We start from the raw sequence: 21,619 nt of genomic DNA, 5'->3' as shown, positions 1-21,619 counted from the left end.
ATCTCTTCACATATCTTCCTCCAAGCTCGGTCCTTTTTATTCCTGTCTCGGTACAGAAAGCAGCTGGTGTCGTACAGCTCCGGGTTGTTTGCTACGGCATTGATTAGCCTTCCCTCAAAGTATGAAGGGCTTTGGCTGGATCTGACCCTTTGACCTAGGTCACAGCCACGTCACCAGGCTCCTGATTGGTTGTCGCGGCGCGATTTGACGCTGGAGTTCAGATTTTTCCAACTCGAGCGGTAGACGCAAAACGCGTGTATGCACAAAATGCAACACAAAAACTCACGCGCGTGGTTTTATTCGCGAGTTTTATTCGCGAGTTTTATTCGCGAGTTTTATTCGCGAGTTTTGGCGTTTTCGCGACGCAAATCTGCTTCCGAATTTTCGCGGGACCCGCAATCGCGTGTCATCGCGCTTTTCCATTGACTTTACATGTAAACCTGACGCTCTATTCGCGTCCATCGCGTTCGGTGTGAACACACCGTTAGAGGTTAGGGCAACAGATGCAAGTCTTCAGAGCAGTGACAGTGTGACTTTCGTTGTGCATACTTTAACCTGATTTAGTTTTCAGTTTTCTTACTTGTCAAAATGCATCATGAGTAAAAAACAATCCTTGACATGGTAATGAAAGAGTATTCTCAGCAAAGTTGAGTTAAACAAGTTTTAATGGAAGTTTAAGTTAAATCTTTTGATCTTTACTAATTTTGATTACATCAACGTGTTTTATTACATTAACCTAATCAAATCATGCCAATTCTGATGAAGCTCCTGACCCAGCCCAAGCTCTCTATGAAGACGAGGAAAAACTCCCCAGGGGGCCAGAATGATGGGAAGAAACCTCGGGAAAGCCAATTCAAAGAGAGATCCCCTTTCCTGGGATGGCTGGGGGGGTTACAGGAATTTCAGGATAGCAAAATTTAGAATCGGCCAAAAAAACCCAAAAAACAATCTTTTCCTGTTAAAAAAAACAAAAAAAATGAAAGAAAGACAAAAAAAAGAAGGTTAGGCCATGTATCACACTTACATCATAAGATATGAAATGTGTGTGTGTGTGTGTGAGAGATGGCTTTATCTGAGCCAGGGGTGACGCTGGAGGTCCCCCAGCGTTGGCCGCTCCTCCGGGACTTCGGTTAAACACGCATCCAAGAAATTCTGGCAGTCTGGAAAGAAAGAAAGGGAGAAAAGATGAAGATGATAGTTCCAATGATCCAAGCCATCAGTGAATCTTGAAGTGTGATGTTTTCTTACGTGGGGACAGATGCTCGTTGAATTTCAGTTCCTTTTCGAGGAACGTCATGATATTAAAGTCCCCCACATGAAGCGCTTCGTACAGCACCACTCCCATTTGCCACACCGTGGTGGGTCCAGGCCTGTATTTTTTGCCCCAGTAACATTCGGGAGGGCTGTGGATAGGTGTACCTAATAAACAGACACAATTACAATTTCTTCTAAAACAAAAGGCACAAATTGCTACATCTGTGAAGAGCAGGAGCTGAATATGTTACCATAGAAGAAGCGGAACCGCGATCGCTCCGTAGCAAAGCAGCTCAGTCCGAAGTCAATGATACGAACTCGAGGCACATCTGAGCCGGTCTCAATCAGAATGTTGTCACTCTTGATGTCCCGGTGAAAGATGTGTTTCTCCTCCAGGTCCTTTGCTGCATCAACCAGTTGCTTCAGAATGACCTGGAAAAGATGAAAAAGACAGTAATGAGTCAACAGGTTGATGCTTCTCTGATACTCTGTGCTTTGATTGAATGCTGTACAGTCTAAGGCTCTTCCAGTCAACTTACCTTGGCCTTTCCTTCTGGTAAACATCCTCCATTTTCTCTTATGTAATCAAAGAGGTCCACCGCGGGGACAGGTCTCTCCTGCACCAGGATCAGTTCTGTGCCAAAGTCAAACCAGTCCAACAGAGACACAGGAGCCGACGTTCCCACTGATCCATCTGCTTCAGCTGCAAGCTTCAGCAAAATGGCCACTTCCACTGAGACTTCCTTCCCGTTTTCATCCTGATATATTACAACAAAGTGGATGATGAGGAACAGACGTTTCACAGGTGAACGCTGCACTCAGTCCAGCAATGTAAAAACAGTTCAAGTGTTGCACACTTACCGTCACTTGGATGGGGATTTTGTCCTTGGGAATGTGTTTGATGGCTACCTAAAAGACACAGAGCATTGGTGAGCATTTCCTCAGTATGACATCATTAAAGGTGTAAAACGGCACCTTTAATGCTCAGCTGACGATATTATCCGTTATCTGCATTACTGCCTGTCTTACTCCCACCATCTGAACACTTACTGGGAAATGATCTGTTATCCTGTAGCCAGCAAACACTGCTCCAAAGCCGCCCTTTCCTAGATGGTGCTCCTGCACATATCTGGCTTGGTATTCCCCTGAAAAGACACAAATGTTGTTTTACTACAGCTGTGACACAAATTACTCTCTGCTGTACCCTAAATGTTCATTTTGCTCTTCACCTGAGTATAAAAGCCAAGCTGCTTGCTACTTACGTTGCTGGTCGGCTGCTAAATTTTGGACGACGTTTTTGGTTTTGTCCTTTTTCTTTTTCTTGGGTGACTCTTTGCTGTCTCCCGCAGTCTTCCTTCTGCCATTTTTTGTGCACCCCTTTGTGTTTTGACTGCAGTCTGCAGATGTGGAAAACACCAAAAGCACATCAGCGTATTAGATCATACACACAAATATCTCCCAAACACTAATATCTTAAACCGAGCAACCAGCTGTGCACTTAATCTACCCCTCACTCAACTAATTAGCCTACCTTTACCAGCGTCCACGGATGAAGACGCTTGCTCCCTGTCTCCACTCGTAGGCTCAGCAAGTTTAATCTTCTTTGGTGGACTGGTTGTGCTCGCTCCATCTTGCTGGGCCTTACGCTTCACTGCTTTGACCTGATGTGCATCTGAGCTGGTGGAAGGAGCAGCCTGCTCAGTGACCCTCCTTCTTTTTACGGGGGTCTTCTTTTCAGGACTGGCCTTTCTTTTAGCCATCCTGCTCTTAGAGTCTATAAACAACAACAACACAGTAGTGAAAAAGAGTGCTCGACATCAGGACTGGAAGGATTTTGATGCCATTTTAGGGAGTATTGGTTAAATTATAATAACAAGTTTATCCTTTTGATAAAAAACAGAGCAACACCAGTCCATACTAGGTCTACTAAGACTTAGATCTTCATAACACTTGTTGATCTGTTTATAATTTAATAAGAAGTCGATATACCTACCTATGAATTTTGTTTTTTAAATTGTGCATTTATTCTTTATATAGTGTAACTACTCGACCTTATTTCTCTTTTTAAATCTAGAGGCAACCACGTTTTTGAGGTTGTATCACCTTTCCATTTTCTATTAAAGTACATTAATTCATGTGTACTTTGTTTTCTAAAATAAAAACATCATAGTTACCCAATACCCCGTTGTTGTGTGAATAGCTATGGGTTAACTAGCTATTGGTGTTAATTTACTGATTAACTTATAAAACACATGCTCAATTTACTGAAAAAGTCCCACAGTGGCTTCCATCCTTATGTTGGTTTGTCCAGTTTACGGCAGAACACATCAAACCTGGGGCCCATGTCAGCCCTACTTGCAGCCGTATATTTAAGTGAAGAAATATAAAGCAATTTGGCACTTGAAGTGCCTTTTTTGTCAGGGGGGATTTATTTATTTTTGAGTCCAATGTTAAAATGTGTTCTTAAAAAAGTTTAAAAAAAAAAATTAATATGAAGGTCGAACCCAGGTGTCAGCAACCTTTCTGATGATAAGTGCCATCTAAAATTTCCTTAGAAGTCAACGTGCCATATGATTGCATTAGCAATAAATTTAATAACGCTCTATATCAACAGTTACACACTACATAGACCAACTTTATAGAATTATATTTGTTCGCAGATGTTGGCATAGAGCAGATCAGCTATTTTGAAACAAAAAATATACTTTTTTTTATCAGTAACAAGAACTCCATAACAGCAAATGAACTGTACAACAGAAAAGTATCTCCCAAACACTAATATCTTAAACCGAGAAACCAGCTGTGCACTTAATCTACCCCTCACTCAACTAATTAGCCTACCTTTACCAGCGTCAACGGAGGAAGACGCTTGCTCCCTGTCTCCACTCGTAGGCTCAGCAAGTTTAATCTTCTTTGGTGGACTGGTTGTGCTCGCTCCATCTTGCTGGGCCTTACGCTTCACTGCTTTGACCTGATGTGTATCTGAGCTGGTGGAAGGAGCAGCCTGCTCAGTGACCCTCCTTCTTTTTACGGGGGTCTTCTTTTCAGGACTGGCCTTTCTTTTAGCCATCCTGCTCTTAGAGTCTATAAACAACAACAACACAGTAGTGAAAAAGAGTGCTCGACATCAGGACTGGAAGGATTTTGATGCCATTTTAGGGAGTATTGGTTAAATTATAATAACAAGTTTATCCTTTTGATAAAAAACAGAGCAACACCAGTCCATACTAGGTCTACTAAGACTTAGATCTTCATAACACTTGTTGATCTGTTTTTACTGCTGAGTCCAAGAATAAACTTGTCACATTATTTTACCAAAAGACAAAGTGCCCCATTAACCTTTCTTTGATTAGACGTGTTGTAATTGTGCTATTTTCAGTCAAACATACCCATATGGAAAAGAAATAGTACAAATTTATAAAAGACTTGCATAAGATGTGGCCTACTTCATACAGTGAATCATATCAGGCTTATATGATTTACTCATGAAAGTGGCCACTTTCTCATTACTTTCATATATTGTTTTAGTAAGTATCCAAAACATACAAGTTTCACACAAGACAGATACAAACTTTATAGGATTTATATATATCTTTTCCATATGGGTAGGATTCAAATGTTTCATTTTATACACAGACTGTCAACATTTTTAGAAAAGTAGATTCTGTTATTTGAGGGATTTTACCCAGATTTGATGTATTTGTTTACTTACTTTGATCTCCTGGATCTTTCTTATCTCCTGGATTTGTATTTTTTCTCGTTTCCTTTTTCATGTTAATTTTTGAGACCTTTTAAAAGGAAAAATGTCACCGTAACGAGGGAATACTTCTTCAAATGTGTGCACTTGTCTTTTCTAAACTGTTTAAGCGAGTTCCGTAAGTGAGCTTTCAAAATAAACTCAGGAGACTATGGCAACAGAACCTTGCCTTTCAGTGACATCACCGACTGCCAGTAAAAGTGCTCCTAAGTAGTTTAAAGAAAAACACTGTGGCAGACAAATCCATAATAATTCATATAATTTAATAAGAAGTCGATATACCTACCTATGAATTTTGTTTTTTAAATTGTGCATTTATTCTTTATATAGTGTAACTACTCGACCTTATTTCTCTTTTTAAATCTAGAGGCAACCACGTTTTTGAGGTTGTATCACCTTTCCATTTTCTATTAAAGTACATTAATTCATGTGTACTTTGTTTTCTAAAATAAAAACATCATAGTTACCCAATACCCCGTTGTTGTGTGAATAGCTATGGGTTAACTTGCTATTGGTGTTAATTTACTGATTAACTTATAAAACACATGCTCAATTTACTGAAAAAGTCCCACAGTGGCTTCCATCCTTATGTTGGTTTGTCCAGTTTACGGCAGAACACATCAAACCTGGGGCCCATGTCAGCCCTACTTGCGGCCGTATATTTAAGTGAAGAAATATAAAGCAATTTGGCACTTGAAGTGCCTTTTTTGATGCCATTTAAGGGAGTATTGGTCAAATTATAATAACAAGTTTATCCTTTTGATAAAAAACAGAGCAACACCAGTCCATACTAGGTCTACTAAGACTTAGATCTTCATAACACTTCTTGATCTGTTTTTACTGCTGAGTCCAAGAATAAACTTGTCACATTATTTTACCAAAAGACAAAGTGCCCCATTAACCTTTCTTTGATTAGACGTGTTGTAATTATGCTATTTTCAGTCAAACATACCCATATGGAAAAGAAATAGTACAAATTTATAAAAGACTTGCATAAGATGTGGCCTACTTCATACAGTGAATCATATCAGGCTTATATGATTTGAGCTACATAACACCAGCTTTCTCCCCTGAAAGCTAAGGACTGCCCACCTTACCTATGGAAAGTACACACTGGATCTCCTCCCAGTGTCCCTACTCTAGCTGCAATCAGAGATACACAAATTTCGCTGCAACTGCAACTGTCTATCAAAGATTTGTGTTAACATGTTACACCCCAATTTTGCAGAATCATGTTAAATTATAAAAAAAACATATGATAAAAGTGACCCCTTAAACCTAAATCAGTGCAATAATTTATTTATTTATTTATTTTGGGGGGGGTATAACTGGCACCAAACAAAAATGCCAATGGAGACTAAGCCACTCCACACTTTTCAAAGACATGTTTTAACATAATACACAGTGGTTCAAGCCATTTACATTCAAGAAACATTCAAAAAGATTATATCTCTGGATAAAAGGGACATCATTCACTTGCATCTTTTTTAACCTTGGGCACAAAACTATTAACAGCAATGCCCCTATGCAAATTCCTCCATTGTACATTACCTGACCTCTTATTCAGCAAGGGTTTATAAAAGACCCTCCATATAGGTTTTTGACATTCCTTGACTTTTAACTTGTCTCCTCACACAATATCTGTCCTTCCACTCAACTGCCTTTTATTTAACCCTTGAGCATACATTGAATGCAACAGTTTTCCAATCAGCACGTGAAAATCTGAGTCTTTTTGATTCATGAGCAGGGGTCCTATAAGCATTGACTGTAGAAAACATGGATGACGCGACAGCTCCCCAAAAATGAAGCCAAAACGTCTCTATCAAGTAGGCACAACAACAACAGGAACAACAAGTAGGCCTGCAGTGCGAGAGCAAAGTGCTCTAATAGGGTGATATGGTACTACAAGGTCATTAAGATAAGATAAGGGCTGATTATTTAAGACCTTGAATGTGAGGAGCAGGATTTTGAATTCAAGTCTAGATTTAACAGGGAGCCAATGCAGGGAAGCCAATACAGGAGAAATCTGCTCTCTCTTTCTAGTCCCTGTCAGTACTCTTGCTGCAGCATTTTGGATTAGCTGAAGGCTTTTCAGGGAGTTTCTAGGACTTCCTGATAGTAATGAATTACAGTAGTCCAGCCTAGAAGTAATAAATGCATGAACTAGTTCAGCGTCAATCTGAGACAGGATATTTCTAATTTTAGAGATGTTGCCCAAATGGAAGAAAGCAGTCCTACATATTTGTTTAATATGTGCATTGAAGGACATGTTTTGCTCAGAGAGGGGCAGCCATCTGCTGTGAGCGGTTGTGGTTGAGGGGAAGAATTCTTTGAATTTGATATTTTAATCGGTGTGTTTTGATTAGCTGTAACCTCCCCTGTGTTTCTATGACTAGTTGAGTGTTAGTCTCTTGTCTCTGTGTGTAATTAGTTCAGTTTCTGTTTTCAGTTTTATTTTCATTTGCTCTATTATTTAGATTGAGCTCAGCTGTGTCTTCTTGCACTTATCCAATTTCAAGTCACTTTTATTAATGTAGCGCCAAAATCACAACAACGGTTGCCTCAAGGCACTTTATATTGAAAGGTAAAGACCTGACAATAATGCAAAGGAAAGAAAGGAAGAAAAGCCCATGTCACAAACTGGAAATGAGAGTGCAGTTGGACCTAAGAGCAGACTTGAAATATTTACAAGATTTATTCATGAGAGGAATCAACTTAAACAGGAGCACGGTCATTAACAGTGCTCCAGAGAAACAGTCAGGCACGCAGAACACAGGAAGAGCACGGGCTGGAACTTCTGCAACAGAGGAGAGAGGCATCACTGGACCGGGAAACGAGTGAGAGAAGGCAGAGTGAGAGAGACAAGGCCAACTTTTACAGACAGGTAAGAGAGCGCAGACGGTCATTAGCATCACAGTGGATTCTTTTGTCACACATTAGGTGATCAGTCAAACAGCTCTATTAAATTTATGGAATTCACATTGAGTATAGATGGATATTAAGAAATATGGCTGGGTATCGTCACTGATTTCTAGAATCGATTCGATTCCGATTCACAAGGTCCCGAATCGATTCGATCCACGATTTGATTTGTTTCGATTCGATTTGAATCAGGGAAATTTTGCCTCAGACAGTCAGAAATATTATAATTCTGATCACTTATCAGTACATATCTATATTTTTATGTCTATAAAAAGAAAGCTGACACTTGTGAGACTTGGTCTGGGTTTTTATAGCAGATGACATTAAAAATATTGTGCAGTCAAAAACGAAGTGAAGCAGAGCAAAGTTACCGAGGTTTGATTAGAGACACAGCTAAGCGTACGTGCCGGCGGGTGAGAAAGCCACATCTCAGTGATTCTGATCCGTCGGGTCCGCGTTTTGTGTTTACGTCTTTGTGCAGAATCCGTGTACCTGCTCTCATTTACTGTTTTAGCTGTTTGGTGGTTGTAGAAATTTTGTGAGGTTTAACCTGAGATTCTGGCATTTCGGGCAAAATAAATTTATATTTAAAATTCGAAATTCAGGTTTTTAATGAATCGATATCACGTTATCCAAGCCAGAATCGATTTTAATCGATAAATCGATCATCAAAACCCACCCCTATTAAGAAATATAAAATTTTCACTACTGAATGGACATTAATGATTAAATTCAACCTTAACTATAGCAACAAGTCACATCTGTTGTCTAGAGGCACTTTACATTGGAAGGCAGAGACCCTATACTATTAGAAAATGAATCCCACCAATCAGAGAGCCCACTATGAGCAAACAATCAGCAACAGTGGGAAGGAAAAACTGTTGCAACCTCTGTTAGATCCAGGAAATCTGTTGAGACGCATTACGGTGTGTTCACACCGAACGCGATGGACGCGAAAAAAACGCCCCAAATTTGACACGTGCACATTCGCGCCTCAACGCGTGTCCAAGAAAAATCCATAGCGCGTGAAATGGAAATGTGGGAGGAATGTGGGAGGAAGTTGTGCCAGACGGTATCTTTGCAAGATGGCAGCTGTCGAGCTAGCGCTTGAAGAGAGAGTCTCCCTTCTCTATGTACTGTGGAGAGCAGAGCAGCGGCGTAAAAGACGTCCTCGCCGTACCTGGGTCCATCAGGTCCTCCAGAGGCGTGAGCAGATTGGTCAGTTTCACCATTTGCTACAGGAGCTGCGCCTGGATGACGGCCGATTCCAGCGATATCACCGTCTTTCACTCGGCCAGTTTGAGGACCTGCTTTCCCGTGTCGGTCCCAGAATCGCCCGCCTAGACACCAATTACAGGCACTCAATCCCACCTGCAGAGCGCCTGTCCATCTGCCTGAGGTTAGTAAAAGTATTTAATACGGTAGTCCTTTATTGATACCTGTGCTAATATATGCTAAACCATCCATTTATACACTGCTAACATGGATGTGCTATGCTAACAGTGAATGCTCTCGGTGTTTACTGAAAGCAAACTGTGGTACGGAGACGACTGTTTATAATATTTCTAGTGATACTCAGAAGGTCTCATCAAGTCCCGATTTAATTCGATTTATGCTGTTATCAGCGTTTGAATGATAGCATGGCTGTGGTGTCATATCAATGTATGCGCTCGGTGTTTGCTGATATCAAACTGTAGCATTAGGACCACTGAGTTAACCTTTGCAGTGATAGTCACTCCTTTTTATTTAGACCTGGTTTAATTCTGGGATAGTTGAATATTTGTATATAATCACCGCAGACTGTTTTAGATTATATCTAATATATATCATGTAATTATCCTTATAATTACAAAATGTTTTATGTAAGATTTATGTTTTGGAATTTGTAATTTTGGAATTTGAATAATGTATTTTGTAACTGCAGTACACATAATACTAATTTTAAACAATTTTGTCCAGGTTCCTTGCCACCGAGGACTCCTTCAGGACCATCGCGTTCAGTTTCAGAGTCGGTGTGTCCACGGTGAGCCAGATCATCCCCCAGGTAGCGACGGCCATCTGGGACTGTCTAGTGGACGATTTCATGGCTGTGCCTTCAACTGAAGACTGGCGGTCCATCACAGAGGGATTCTAGGAGCGCTGGAGCTTTCCTCTGTGCTGTGGAGCTCTGGATGGGAAGCACGCCCAAAGGAACCCCATATATCATATAGGAGACACACACATTGATATACACTAAATATTTATTCCATTTCTTTTTTTGTGGTGCCCAAATTTATGCACCTGCTTGATTTTGTTTAAACAATTATTGCACACTTTTTTGTAAATCCAGTAAACTTCTTTTCACTTCTCAAATATCACTGTGTGTGTCTCCTATATGATATATTTAACTGCCATTTTTTATTGTAACAACGATTTATAAAGGAAAATGATGGCTATTAACAATGTTGCCCAAACTTTTGCATCCCACTGTATTAGTATATTTTGTCATTAGTATGATATGGAATAAATTCTACATGTGTCAAGTCGTGTGCCAACATTTGCTGTGTAGTAGAACTGAGACATTAGTCATTATAAAAATTTATTTGAAATAATATTAAAATTCTCAAACAGAAAAACATTAAACATAAATATATAAAATATAAGTATTTACAGAGAGACAGGAATAAAAAGGACCCAGCTGCTCTCCAGACCAGGAACAAGGCTGAGGAGGAAATGCTCCATTGGAGACTGGTGTGGCCTCTTCAGGGACTCCAGGATGGCCAGCTCCACCGCCGATGGACCGCCCTGGGACCTGTCCCTCATCTGCCTCGGAGCTGTCCTCCTCTGTGGGCCTGTAAAACAGCACAAAACACAAAGAAATGAGAAGGCTGCTACTAGATTTTAATTTCAACATCGAAAAAAAACAAACAGGATATAATTCAATTCAATTCAATTCAATTCAATTTTATTTATATAGCGCCAAATCACAACAAAAGTCGCCTCAAGGCGCTTCATAGATACAGAGAAAAACCCAACAATCATATGACCCCCTATGAGCAAGCACTTTGGCGACAGTGGGAAGGAAAAACTCCCTTTTAACAGGAAGAAACCTCCGGCAGAACCAGGCTCAGGGAGGGGCGGCCATCTGCTGCGACCGGTTGGGGTGAGAGAAGGAAGACAGGATAAAAGACATGCTGCGGAAGAGAGACAGAGGTTAATAACAGATATGATTCAATGCAGAGAGGTCTATTAATACATAGTGAGTGAGAAAGGTGACTGGAAAGGAAAAACTCAATGCATCATGGGAATCCCCCGGCAGCCTACGTCTATTGCAGCATAACTAAGGGAGGATTCAGGGTCACCTGGTCCAGCCCTTACTATATGCTTTAGCAAAAAGGAAAGTTTTAAGCCTAATCTTAAAAGTAGAGATAGTTTCTGTCTCCCGAATCCAAACTGGAAGCTGGTTCCACAGAAGAGGGGCCTGAAAACTGAAGGCTCTGCCTCCCATTCTACTTTTAAATACTCTAGGAACAACAAGTAGGCCTGCAGAGCGAGAGCGAAGTGCTCTAATAGGGTGATATGGTACTACAAGGTCATTAAGATAAGATGGGGCCTGATTATTTAAGACCTTGTATGTGAGGAGCAGGATTTTGAATTCAATTCTGGACTTAACAGGAAGCCAATGAAGGGAAGCCAAAACAGGAGAAATATGCTCTCTCCTTCTAGTCCCTGTCAGTACTCTTGCTGCAGCATTTTGGATTAGCTGAAGGCTTTTCAGTGAGTTTTTTGGACATCCTGATAATAATGAATTACAGTAGTCCAGCCTGGAAGTAATAAATGCATGAACTAGTTTTTCAGCGTCACTCTGAGACAGGATATTTCTAATTTTAGAGATGTTGCGCAAATGGAAGAAAGCAGTCTTACATATTTGTTTAATATGTGCATTGAAGGACATGTCCTGGTCAAAAATGACTCCAAGGTTCCTCACAGCGTTACTGGAGGCCAAGGTAATGCCATCCAGAGTATGAATCTGGTTAGATACCATATTTCTAAGATTTTCAGGGCCGAGTACAATAACCTCAGTTTTATCTGAATTAAGAAGCAGAAAGTTAGCGGCCATCCAGGTCTTTATGTCTTTAAGACATTCCTGCAGTTTAACTAATTGGTGTGTGTTATCTGGCTTCATGGACAGATAGAGCTGGGTGTCATCTGCATAGCAGTGAAAATGTATGCTATGTCTTCTAATGATGCTGCCTAAGGGAAGCATGTATAATGTAAACAGAATTGGTCCTAGCACTGAACCCTGTGGAACTCCATAATTAACCTCAGTGTATGAAGAGGACTCTCCATTTACATGCACAACTTGGAGTCTATTAGATAGATATGATACAAACCACTGCAGTGCAGTACCTGTAATACCTACAGCATGTTCTAATCGCTCTAATAGGATATTATGGTCAACAGTATCGAACGCTGCACTGAGGTCTAGCAGGACAAGCACAGAGATGAGTCCACTGTCAGAGGCCATAAGAAGATCATTTGTAACCTTCACTAAAGCTGTTTCTGTGCTGTGATGAGCTCTGAAACCTGACTGAAACTCTTCAAATAAACGATTCCTCTGCAGATGATCTGTTAGCTGTTTGACAACTACTCTTTCAAGGATTTTTGATATGAAAGGAAGGTTGGAGATTGGCCTATAATTAGCTAAGACTGCTGGGTCTAGAGATGGCTTTTTGAGTAAAGGTTTAACTACAGCCAGCTTGAAGGCCTGTGGTACATAGCCGATTATTAGAGATAGGTTGATCATATTTAAGATCGAAGAATTAATTAATGGCAGGACTTCTTTCAGCAGTTTTGTAGGAATGGGGTCTAAAAGACACGTTGATGGTTTGGAGGAAGTAATTATTGAAGTTAACTCAGAAAGATCAATTGGAGAAAAAGAGTCTAACTTAACATCAATGGTACTAAGAGTAGCTGTAGATAATATTACATCAAGCTTACAGCACCTGGTATTCCCAGGCGGTCTCCCATCCAAGTACTAACCAAGCCCAACCCTGCTTAGCTTCCGAGTTCAGGCGTGCTCAGGGTGGTATGGCCGTAATAATCAGATTGGTTGTAGACATTTAGTAAAGGTGATCACAAGGGAATCCCACCGAGTAAAAAGCTATCAGTGCTTGCTGTACATCTGATGCTACAATTACATACCTGTGGTGCAGGAGCTCAGGGACTGGGGAGCCAGGAGAAGCAACAGGGGATGCTCTGCTGCAGAATCAGTTGGTTCTATCACTACAGTATTAAATATTAATAGGTTGAATATAATAATCATAGAGTATACAGTGGTCCCTCATTAATTGCAGCAGCGGTTCTCAGAATAACTAGCCCCTCACCACGCAGTTTATACACTTTTTTCCCCACACACAAGACCATTACTCACAGTCCTCACAATTGATTCTCAAAGTGCAAACCTTTGTAGATTGCAAAACGTAAAAATATTATTATGCCGCGTTTTGTCTTCATCTGCCTGCCACTTTCGTGCGCCTTTTTCCCTCCCGGTGCAGGTGTGTATTTCCGAATGAGGCTCATAGTTATGGGTGTTTTTGTGCTGTTTTTTCTATTGGACGTGATGGTTCTCAAAACCAAACGTGATAAATTTGGCAAGTGCAGGAGACACGACACGGAGCAGACATGTCAATCAGGCTGCAGAATGCAATGCTGTACTGTGCAATAAAAAATAAAAAAAGCGAAGCAGTGACGGATGAGCGGGACTACTGTGTGCTGTTTATTAATAAACAATAAAATATATTCCTAAATGACAACATGCATAAAAGCAGAGCGGTATTTGTACGTCAGTGGGAAAATAGCGGTGGCTTGCTACTTTTTGTGCGGCTTCCCCGGGTCAGTGAAAACTTTCAAAAGAGAAATGAATGAACTTACCAGGTTGCCCGATCTCTTCACATATCTTCCTCCAAGCTCGGTCCTTTTTATTCCTGTCTCGGTACAGAAAGCAGCTGGTGTCGTACAGCTCCGGGTTGTTTGCTACAGCATTGATTAGCCTTCCCTCAAAGTATGAAGGGCTTTGGCTGGATCTGACCCTTTGACCTAGGTCACAGCCACGTCACCAGGCTCCTGATTGGTTGTCGCGGCGCGATTTGACGCTGGAGTTCAGATTTTTCCAACTCGAGCGGTAGACGCGAAACGCGTGTATGCACAAAATGCAACACAAAAACTCACGCGCGTGGTTTTATTCGCGAGTTTTGGCGTTTTCGCGACGCAAATCTGCTTCCGAATTTTCGCGGGACCCGCAATCGCGTGTCATCGCGCTTTTCCATTGACTTTACATGTAAACCTGACGCTCTATTCGCGTCCATCGCGTTTGGTGTTAGAGGTTAGGGCAACAGATGCAAGTCTTCAGAGCAGTGACAGTGTGACTTTCGTTGTGCATACTTTAACCTGATTTAGTTTTCAGTTTTCTTACTTGTCAAAATACATCATGAGTAAAAAACAATCCTTGACATGGTAATGAAAGAGTATTCTCAGCAAAGTTGAGTTAAACAAGTTTTAATGGAAGTTTAAGTTAAATCTTTTGATCTTTACTAATTTTGATTACATCAACGTGTTTTATTACATTAACCTAATCAAATCATGCCAATTCTGATGAAGCTCCTGACCCAGCCCAAGCTCTCTATGAAGACGAGGAAAAACTCCCCAGGGGGCCAGAATGATGGGAAGAAACCTCGGGAAAGCCAATTCAAAGAGAGATCCCCTTTCCTGGGATGGCTGGGGGGGTTACAGGAATTTCAGGATAGCAAAATTTAGAATCGGCCAAAAAAGACCCAAAAAACAATCTTTTCCTGTTAAAAAAAACAAAAAAAATGAAAGAAAGACAAAAAAAAGAAGGTTAGGCCATGTATCACACTTACATCATAAGATATGAAATGTGTGTGTGTGTGTGTGAGAGATGGCTTTATCTGAGCCAGGGGTGACGCTGGAGGTCCCCCAGCGTTGGCCGCTCCTCCGGGACTTCGGTTAAACACGCATCCAAGAAATTCTGGCAGTCTGGAAAGAAAGAAAGGGAGAAAAGATGAAGATGATAGTTCCAATGATCCAAGCCATCAGTGAATCTTGAAGTGTGATGTTTTCTTACGTGGGGACAGATGCTCGTTGAATTTCAGTTCCTTTTCGAGGAACGTCATGATATTAAAGTCCCCCACATGAAGCGCTTCGTACAGCACCACTCCCATTTGCCACACCGTGGTGGGTCCAGGCCTGTATTTTTTGCCCCAGTAACATTCGGGAGGGCTGTGGATAGGTGTACCTAATAAACAGACACAATTACAATTTCTTCTAAAACAAAAGGCACAAATTGCTACATCTGTGAAGAGCAGGAGCTGAATATGTTACCATAGAAGAAGCGGAACCGCGATCGCTCCGTAGCAAAGCAGCTCAGTCCGAAGTCAATGATACGAACTCGAGGCACATCTGAGCCGGTCTCAATCAGAATGTTGTCACTCTTGATGTCCCGGTGAAAGATGTGTTTCTCCTCCAGGTCCTTTGCTGCATCAACCAGTTGCTTCAGAATGACCTGGAAAAGATGAAAAAGACAGTAATGAGTCAACAGGTTGATGCTTCTCTGATACTCTGTGCTTTGATTGAATGCTGTACAGTCTAAGGCTCTTCCAGTCAACTTACCTTGGCCTTTCCTTCTGGTAAACATCCTCCATTTTCTCTTATGTAATCAAAGAGGTCCACCGCGGGGACAGGTCTCTCCTGCACCAGGATCAGTTCTGTGCCAAAGTCAAACCAGTCCAACAGAGACACAGGAGCCGACGTTCCCACTGATCCATCTGCTTCAGCTGCAAGCTTCAGCAAAATGGCCACTTCCACTGAGACTTCCTTCCCGTTTTCATCCTGATATATTACAACAAAGTGGATGATGAGGAACAGACGTTTCACAGGTGAACGCTGCACTCAGTCCAGGAATGTAAAAACAGTTCAAGTGTTGCACACTTACCGTCACTTGGATGGGGATTTTGTCCTTGGGAATGTGTTTGATGGCTACCTAAAAGACACAGAGCATTGGTGAGCATTTCCTCAGTATGACATCATTAAAGGTGTAAAACGGCACCTTTAATGCTCAGCTGACGATATTATCCATTATCTGCATTACTGCCTGTCTTACTCCCACCATCTGAACACTTACTGGGAAATGATCTGTTATCCTGTAGCCAGCAAACACTGCTCCAAAGCCGCCCTTTCCTAGATGGTGCTCCTGCACATATCTGGCTTGGTATTCCCCTGAAAAGACACAAATGTTGTTTTACTACAGCTGTGACACAAATTACTCTCTGCTGTACCCTAAATGTTCATTTTGCTCTTCACCTGAGTATAAAAGCCAAGCTGCTTGCTACTTACGTTGCTGGTCGGCTGCTGAATTTTGGACGACGTTTTTGGTTTTGTCCTTTTTCTTTTTCTTGGGTGACTCTTTGCTGTCTCCCGCAGTCTTCCTTCTGCCATTTTTTGTGCACCCCTTTGTGTTTTGACTGCAGTCTGCAGATGTGGAAAACACCAAAAGCACATCAGCGTATTAGATCATACACACAAATATCTCCCAAACACTAATATCTTAAACCGAGCAACCAGCTGTGCACTTAATCTACCCCTCACTCAACTAATTAGCCTACCTTTACCAGCGTCCACGGAGGAAGACGCTTGCTCCCTGTCTCCACTCGTAGGCTCAGCAAGTTTAATCTTCTTTGGTGGACTGGTTGTGCTCGCTCCATCTTGCTGGGCCTTACGCTTCACTGCTTTGACCTGATGTGCATCTGAGCTGGTGGAAGGAGCAGCCTGCTCAGTGACCCTCCTTCTTTTTACGGGGGTCTTCTTTTCAGGACTGGCCTTTCTTTTAGCCATCCTGCTCTTAGAGTCTATAAACAACAACAACACAGTAGTGAAAAAGACTGCTCGACATCAGGACTGGAAGGATTTTGATGCCATTTTAGGGAGTATTGGTTAAATTATAATAACAAGTTTATCCTTTTGATAAAAAACAGAGCAACACCAGTCCATACTAGGTCTACTAAGACTTAGATCTTCATAACACTTGTTGATCTGTTTATAATTTAATAAGAAGTCAATATACCTACCTATAAATTTTGTTTTTTAAATTGTGCATTTATTCTTTATATAGTGTAACTACTCGACCTTATTTCTCTTTTTAAATCTAGAGGCAACCACGTTTTTGAGGTTGTATCACCTTTCCATTTTCTATTAAAGTACATTAATTCATGTGTACTTTGTTTTCTAAAATAAAAACATCATAGTTACCCAATACCCCGTTGTTGTGTGAATAGCTATGGGTTAACTAGCTATTGGTGTTAATTTACTGATTAACTTATAAAACACATGCTCAATTTACTGAAAAAGTCCCACAGTGGCTTCCATCCTTATGTTGGTTTGTCCAGTTTACGGCAGAACACATCAAACCTGGGGCCCATGTCAGCCCTACTTGCGGCCGTATATTTAAGTGAAGAAATATAAAGCAATTTGGCACTTGAAGTGCCTTTTTTGTTAGGGGGGATTTATTTATTTTTGAGTCCAATGTTAAAATGCATTCTTAAAAAAGTTTTAAAAAAAAATTAATATGAAGGTCTAACCCAGGTGTCAGCAACCTTTCTGATGATAAGTGCCATCTAAAATTTCCTTAGAAGTCAACGTGCCATATGATTGCATTAGCAATAAATTTAATAACGCTCTATATCAACAGTTACACACTACATAGACCAACTTTATAGAATTATATTTGTTCGCAGATGTTGGCACAGAGCAGATCAGCTATTTTGAAACAAAAAATATACTTTTTTTTTTATCAGTAACAAGAACTCCATAACAGCAAATGAACTGTACAACAGAAAAGTATCTCCCAAACACTAATATCTTAAACCGAGCAACCAGCTGTGCACTTAATCTACCCCTCACTCAACTAATTAGCCTACCTTTACCAGCGTCCACGGAGGAAGACGCTTGCTCCCTGTCTCCACTCGTAGGCTCAGCAAGTTTAATCTTCTTTGGTGGACTGGTTGTGCTAGCTCCATCTTGCTGGGCCTTACGCTTCACTGCTTTGACCTGATGTGTATCTGAGCTGGTGGAAGGAGCAGCCTGCTCAGTGACCCTCCTTCTTTTTACGGGGGTCTTCTTTTCAGGACTGGCCTTTCTTTTAGCCATCCTGCTCTTAGAGTCTATAAACAACAACAACACAGTAGTGAAAAAGAGTGCTCGACATCAGGACTGGAAGGATTTTAATGCCATTTTAGGGAGTATTGGTTAAATTATAATAACAAGTTTATCCTTTTGATAAAAAACAGAGCAACACCAGTCCATACTAGGTCTACTAAGACTTAGATCTTCATAACACTTGTTGATCTGTTTTTACTGCTGAGTCCAAGAATAAACTTGTCACATTATTTTACCAAAAGACAAAGTGCGCCATTAACCTTTCTTTGATTAGACGTGTTGTAATTATGCCATTTTCAGTCAAACATACCCATATGGAAAAGAAATAGTACAAATTTATAAAAGACTTGCATAAGATGTGGCCTACTTCATACAGTGAATCATATCAGGCTTATATGATTTACTCATGAAAGTGGCCACTTTCTCATTACTTTCATATATTGTTTTAGTAAGTATCCAAAACATACAAGTTTCACACAAGACAGATACAAACTTTATAGGATTTATATATATCTTTTCCATATGGGTAGGATTCAAATGTTTCATTTTATACACAGACTGTCAACATTTTTAGAAAAGTAGATTCTGTTATTTGAGGGATTTTACCCAGATTTGATGTATTTGTTTACTTACTTTGATCTCCTGGATCTTTCTTATCTCCTGGATTTGTATTTTTTCTCGTTTCCTTTTTCATGTTAATTTTTGAGACCTTTTAAAAGGAAAAATGTCACCGTAACGAGGGAATACTTCTTCAAATGTGTGCACTTGTCTTTTCTAAACTGTTTAAGCGAGTTCCGTAAGTGAGCTTTCAAAATAAACTCAGGAGACTATGGCAACAGAACCTTGCCTTTCAATGACATCACCGACTGCCAGTAAAAGTGCTCCTAAGTAGCTTAAAGAAAAACACTGTGGCAGACAAATCCATAATAATTCATATAATTTAATAAGAAGTCGATATACCTACCTATGAATTTTGTTTTTTAAATTGTGCATTTATTCTTTATATAGTGTAACTACTCGACCTTATTTCTCTTTTTAAATCTAGAGGCAACCACGTTTTTGAGGTTGTATCAGCTTTCCATTTTCTATTAAAGTACATTAATTCATGTGTACTTTGTTTTCTAAAATAAAAACATCATAGTTACCCAATACCCCGTTGTTGTGTGAATAGCTATGGGTTAACTAGCTATTGGTGTTAATTTACTGATTAACTTATAAAACACATGCTCAATTTACTGAAAAAGTCCCACAGTGGCTTCCATCCTTATGTTGGTTTGTCCAGTTTACGGCAGAACACATCAAACCTGGGGCCCATGTCAGCCCTACTTGCGGCCGTATATTTAAGTGAAGAAATATAAAGCAATTTGGCACTTGAAGTGCCTTTTTTGATGCCATTTAAGGGAGTATTGGTCAAATTATAATAACAAGTTTATCCTTTTGATAAAAAACAGAGCAACACCAGTCCATACTAGGTCTACTAAGACTTAGATCTTCATAACACTTGTTGATCTGTTTTTACTGCTGAGTCCAAGAATAAACTTGTCACATTATTTTACCAAAAGACAAAGTGCCCCATTAACCTTTCTTTGATTAGACGTGTTGTAATTATGCTATTTTCAGTCAAACATACCCATATGGAAAAGAAATAGTACAAATTTATAAAAGACTTGCATAAGATGTGGCCTACTTCATACAGTGAATCATATCAGGCTTATATGATTTGAGCTACATAACACCAGCTTTCTCCCCGGAAACTAAGGACTGCCCACCTTACCTATGGAAAGTACACACTGGATCTCCTCCCAGTGTCCCTACTCTAGCTGCAATCAGAGATACACAAATTTCGCTGTAACTGCAACTGTCTATCAAAGATTTGAGTCAACATGTTACACCCCAATTTTGCAGAATCATGTTAAATTATAAAAAAAACATATGATAAAAGTGACCCCTTAAACCTAAATCAGTGCAATAATTTATTTATTTATTTATTTTGGGGGGGTATAACTGGCACCAAACAAAAATGCCAATGGAGACTAAGCCACTCCACACTTTTCAAAGACATGTTTTAACATAATACACAGTGGTTCAAGCCATTTACATTCAAAAAACATTAAAAAAGATTATATCTCTGGATAAAAGGGACATCATTCACTTGCATCTTTTTTAACCTTGGGCACAAAACTATTAACAGCAATGCCCCTATGCAAATTCCTCCATTGTACATTACCTGACCTCTTATTCAGCAAGGGTTTATAAAAGACCCTCCATATAGGTTTTTGACATTCCTTGACTTTTAACTTGTCTCCTCACACAATATCTGTCCTTCCACTCAACTGCCTTTTATTTAACCCTTGAGCATACATTGTATGCAACAGTTTTCCAATCAGCACGTGAAAATCTGAGTCTTTTTGATTCATGAGCAGGGGTCCTATAAGCATTGACTGTAGAAAACATGGATGACGCGACAGCTCCCCAAAAATGAAGCCAAAACGTCTCTATCAAGTAGGCACAACAACAACAGGAACAACAAGTAGGCCTGCAGTGCGAGAGCAAAGTGCTCTAATAGGGTGATATGGTACTACAAGGTCATTAAGATAAGATAAGGGCTGATTATTTAAGACCTTGAATGTGAGGAGCAGGATTTTGAATTCAAGTCTAGATTTAACAGGGAGCCAATGCAGGGAAGCCAATACAGGAGAAATCTGCTCTCTCTTTCTAGTCCCTGTCAGTACTCTTGCTGCAGCATTTTGGATTAGCTGAAGGCTTTTCAGGGAGTTTCTAGGACTTCCTGATAGTAATGAATTACAGTAGTCCAGCCTAGAAGTAATAAATGCATGAACTAGTTCAGCGTCAATCTGAGACAGGATATTTCTAATTTTAGAGATGTTGCCCAAATGGAAGAAAGCAGTCTTACATATTTGTTTAATATGTGCATTGAAGGACATGTCTTGCTCAGAGAGGGGCAGCCATCTGCTGTGAGCGGTTGTGGTTGAGGGGAAGAATTCTTTGAATTTGATATTTTAATCGGTGTGTTTTGATTAGCTGTAACCTCCCCTGTGTTTCTATGACTAGTTGAGTGTTAGTCTCTTGTCTCTGTGTGTAATTAGTTCAGTTTCTGTTTTCAGTTTTTTGTCTCTTGTACTTTGCCTTTAGTTTTATTTTCATTTGCTCTATTATTTAGATTGAGCTCAGCTGTGTCTTCTTGCACTTATTCAATTTCAAGTCACTTTTATTAATGTAGCGCCAAAATCACAACAACGGTTGCCTCAAGGCACTTTATATTGAAAGGTAAAGACCTGACAATAATGCAAAGGAAAGAAAGGAAGAAAAGCCCATGTCACAAACTGGAAATGAGAGTGCAGTTGGACCTAAGAGCAGACTTGAAATATTTACAAGATTTATTCATGAGAGGAATCAACTTAAACAGGAGCACGGTCATTAACAGTGCTCCAGAGAAACAGTCGGGCACGCGGAACA

The 21,619-nt window shown here is 40.3% G+C and overlaps 2 protein-coding genes and 1 pseudogene across 2 annotated transcripts; all 3 read right to left on the bottom strand.

The window, feature by feature from the left end:
* Positions 1-379: 379 nt before the first annotated feature.
* Positions 380-5,391, bottom strand: LOC146380595 (serine/threonine-protein kinase pim-2-like). The gene is made up of 10 exons (XM_084939793.1): positions 4,967-5,391; positions 4,096-4,338; positions 2,786-3,028; positions 2,517-2,651; positions 2,305-2,399; positions 2,116-2,163; positions 1,794-2,012; positions 1,506-1,686; positions 1,249-1,419; positions 380-1,160 (listed from the first exon to the last, which is right to left on the bottom strand). The coding sequence occupies exons 1-10, from the start codon at positions 5,025-5,027 to the stop codon at positions 1,069-1,071; spliced, it is 1,488 nt and encodes a 495-aa protein (XP_084795919.1). The 5' UTR covers positions 5,028-5,391; the 3' UTR covers positions 380-1,068.
* Positions 5,392-12,906: 7,515 nt separating this feature from the next.
* Positions 12,907-13,015, bottom strand: LOC146380594 (5S ribosomal RNA; annotated as a pseudogene).
* A 1,455-nt stretch (positions 13,016-14,470) lies between these two features.
* On the bottom strand, positions 14,471-18,924 carry LOC146380593 (serine/threonine-protein kinase pim-2-like). Its single transcript, XM_084939792.1, has 10 exons — positions 18,776-18,924; positions 17,905-18,147; positions 16,594-16,836; positions 16,325-16,459; positions 16,113-16,207; positions 15,924-15,971; positions 15,602-15,820; positions 15,314-15,494; positions 15,057-15,227; positions 14,471-14,968 (listed from the first exon to the last, which is right to left on the bottom strand). The coding sequence occupies exons 1-10, from the start codon at positions 18,834-18,836 to the stop codon at positions 14,877-14,879; spliced, it is 1,488 nt and encodes a 495-aa protein (XP_084795918.1). The 5' UTR covers positions 18,837-18,924; the 3' UTR covers positions 14,471-14,876.
* Between the last annotated feature and the right edge of the window lie 2,695 nt (positions 18,925-21,619).

The sequence above is a fragment of the Perissodus microlepis genome, chromosome 9 (assembly GCF_051167445.1).
Source record: "Perissodus microlepis isolate ML-2025 ecotype Zambia chromosome 9, ASM5116744v1, whole genome shotgun sequence".
NCBI lineage: Eukaryota > Metazoa > Chordata > Actinopteri > Cichliformes > Cichlidae > Perissodus > Perissodus microlepis.
This window is presented reverse-complemented; position numbering and strand designations above follow the sequence as displayed.

Bases quoted from the DNA above. Each gene is read 5' to 3' on its own strand.
- LOC146380595 (XM_084939793.1), bottom strand. From the start codon at position 5,027: ATGAAAAAGGAAACGAGAAAAAATACAAATCCAGGAGATAAGAAAGAT. The intron at 1,420-1,505 runs GTAACATATTCA...TCTGTTTATTAG, and splicing joins GCGGTTCCGCTTCTTCTATG to GTACACCTATCCACAGCCCT. The intron at 1,161-1,248 runs GTAAGAAAACAT...CTTTCTTTCCAG, and splicing joins CAACGAGCATCTGTCCCCAC to ACTGCCAGAATTTCTTGGAT.
- LOC146380593 (XM_084939792.1), bottom strand. From the start codon at position 18,836: ATGAAAAAGGAAACGAGAAAAAATACAAATCCAGGAGATAAGAAAGAT. The intron at 16,837-17,904 runs GTAGGCTAATTA...TGTTGTTTATAG, and splicing joins CTCCGTGGACGCTGGTAAAG to ACTCTAAGAGCAGGATGGCT. The intron at 15,972-16,112 runs GTAAGTGTTCAG...TGTGTCTTTTAG, and splicing joins GGATAACAGATCATTTCCCA to GTAGCCATCAAACACATTCC.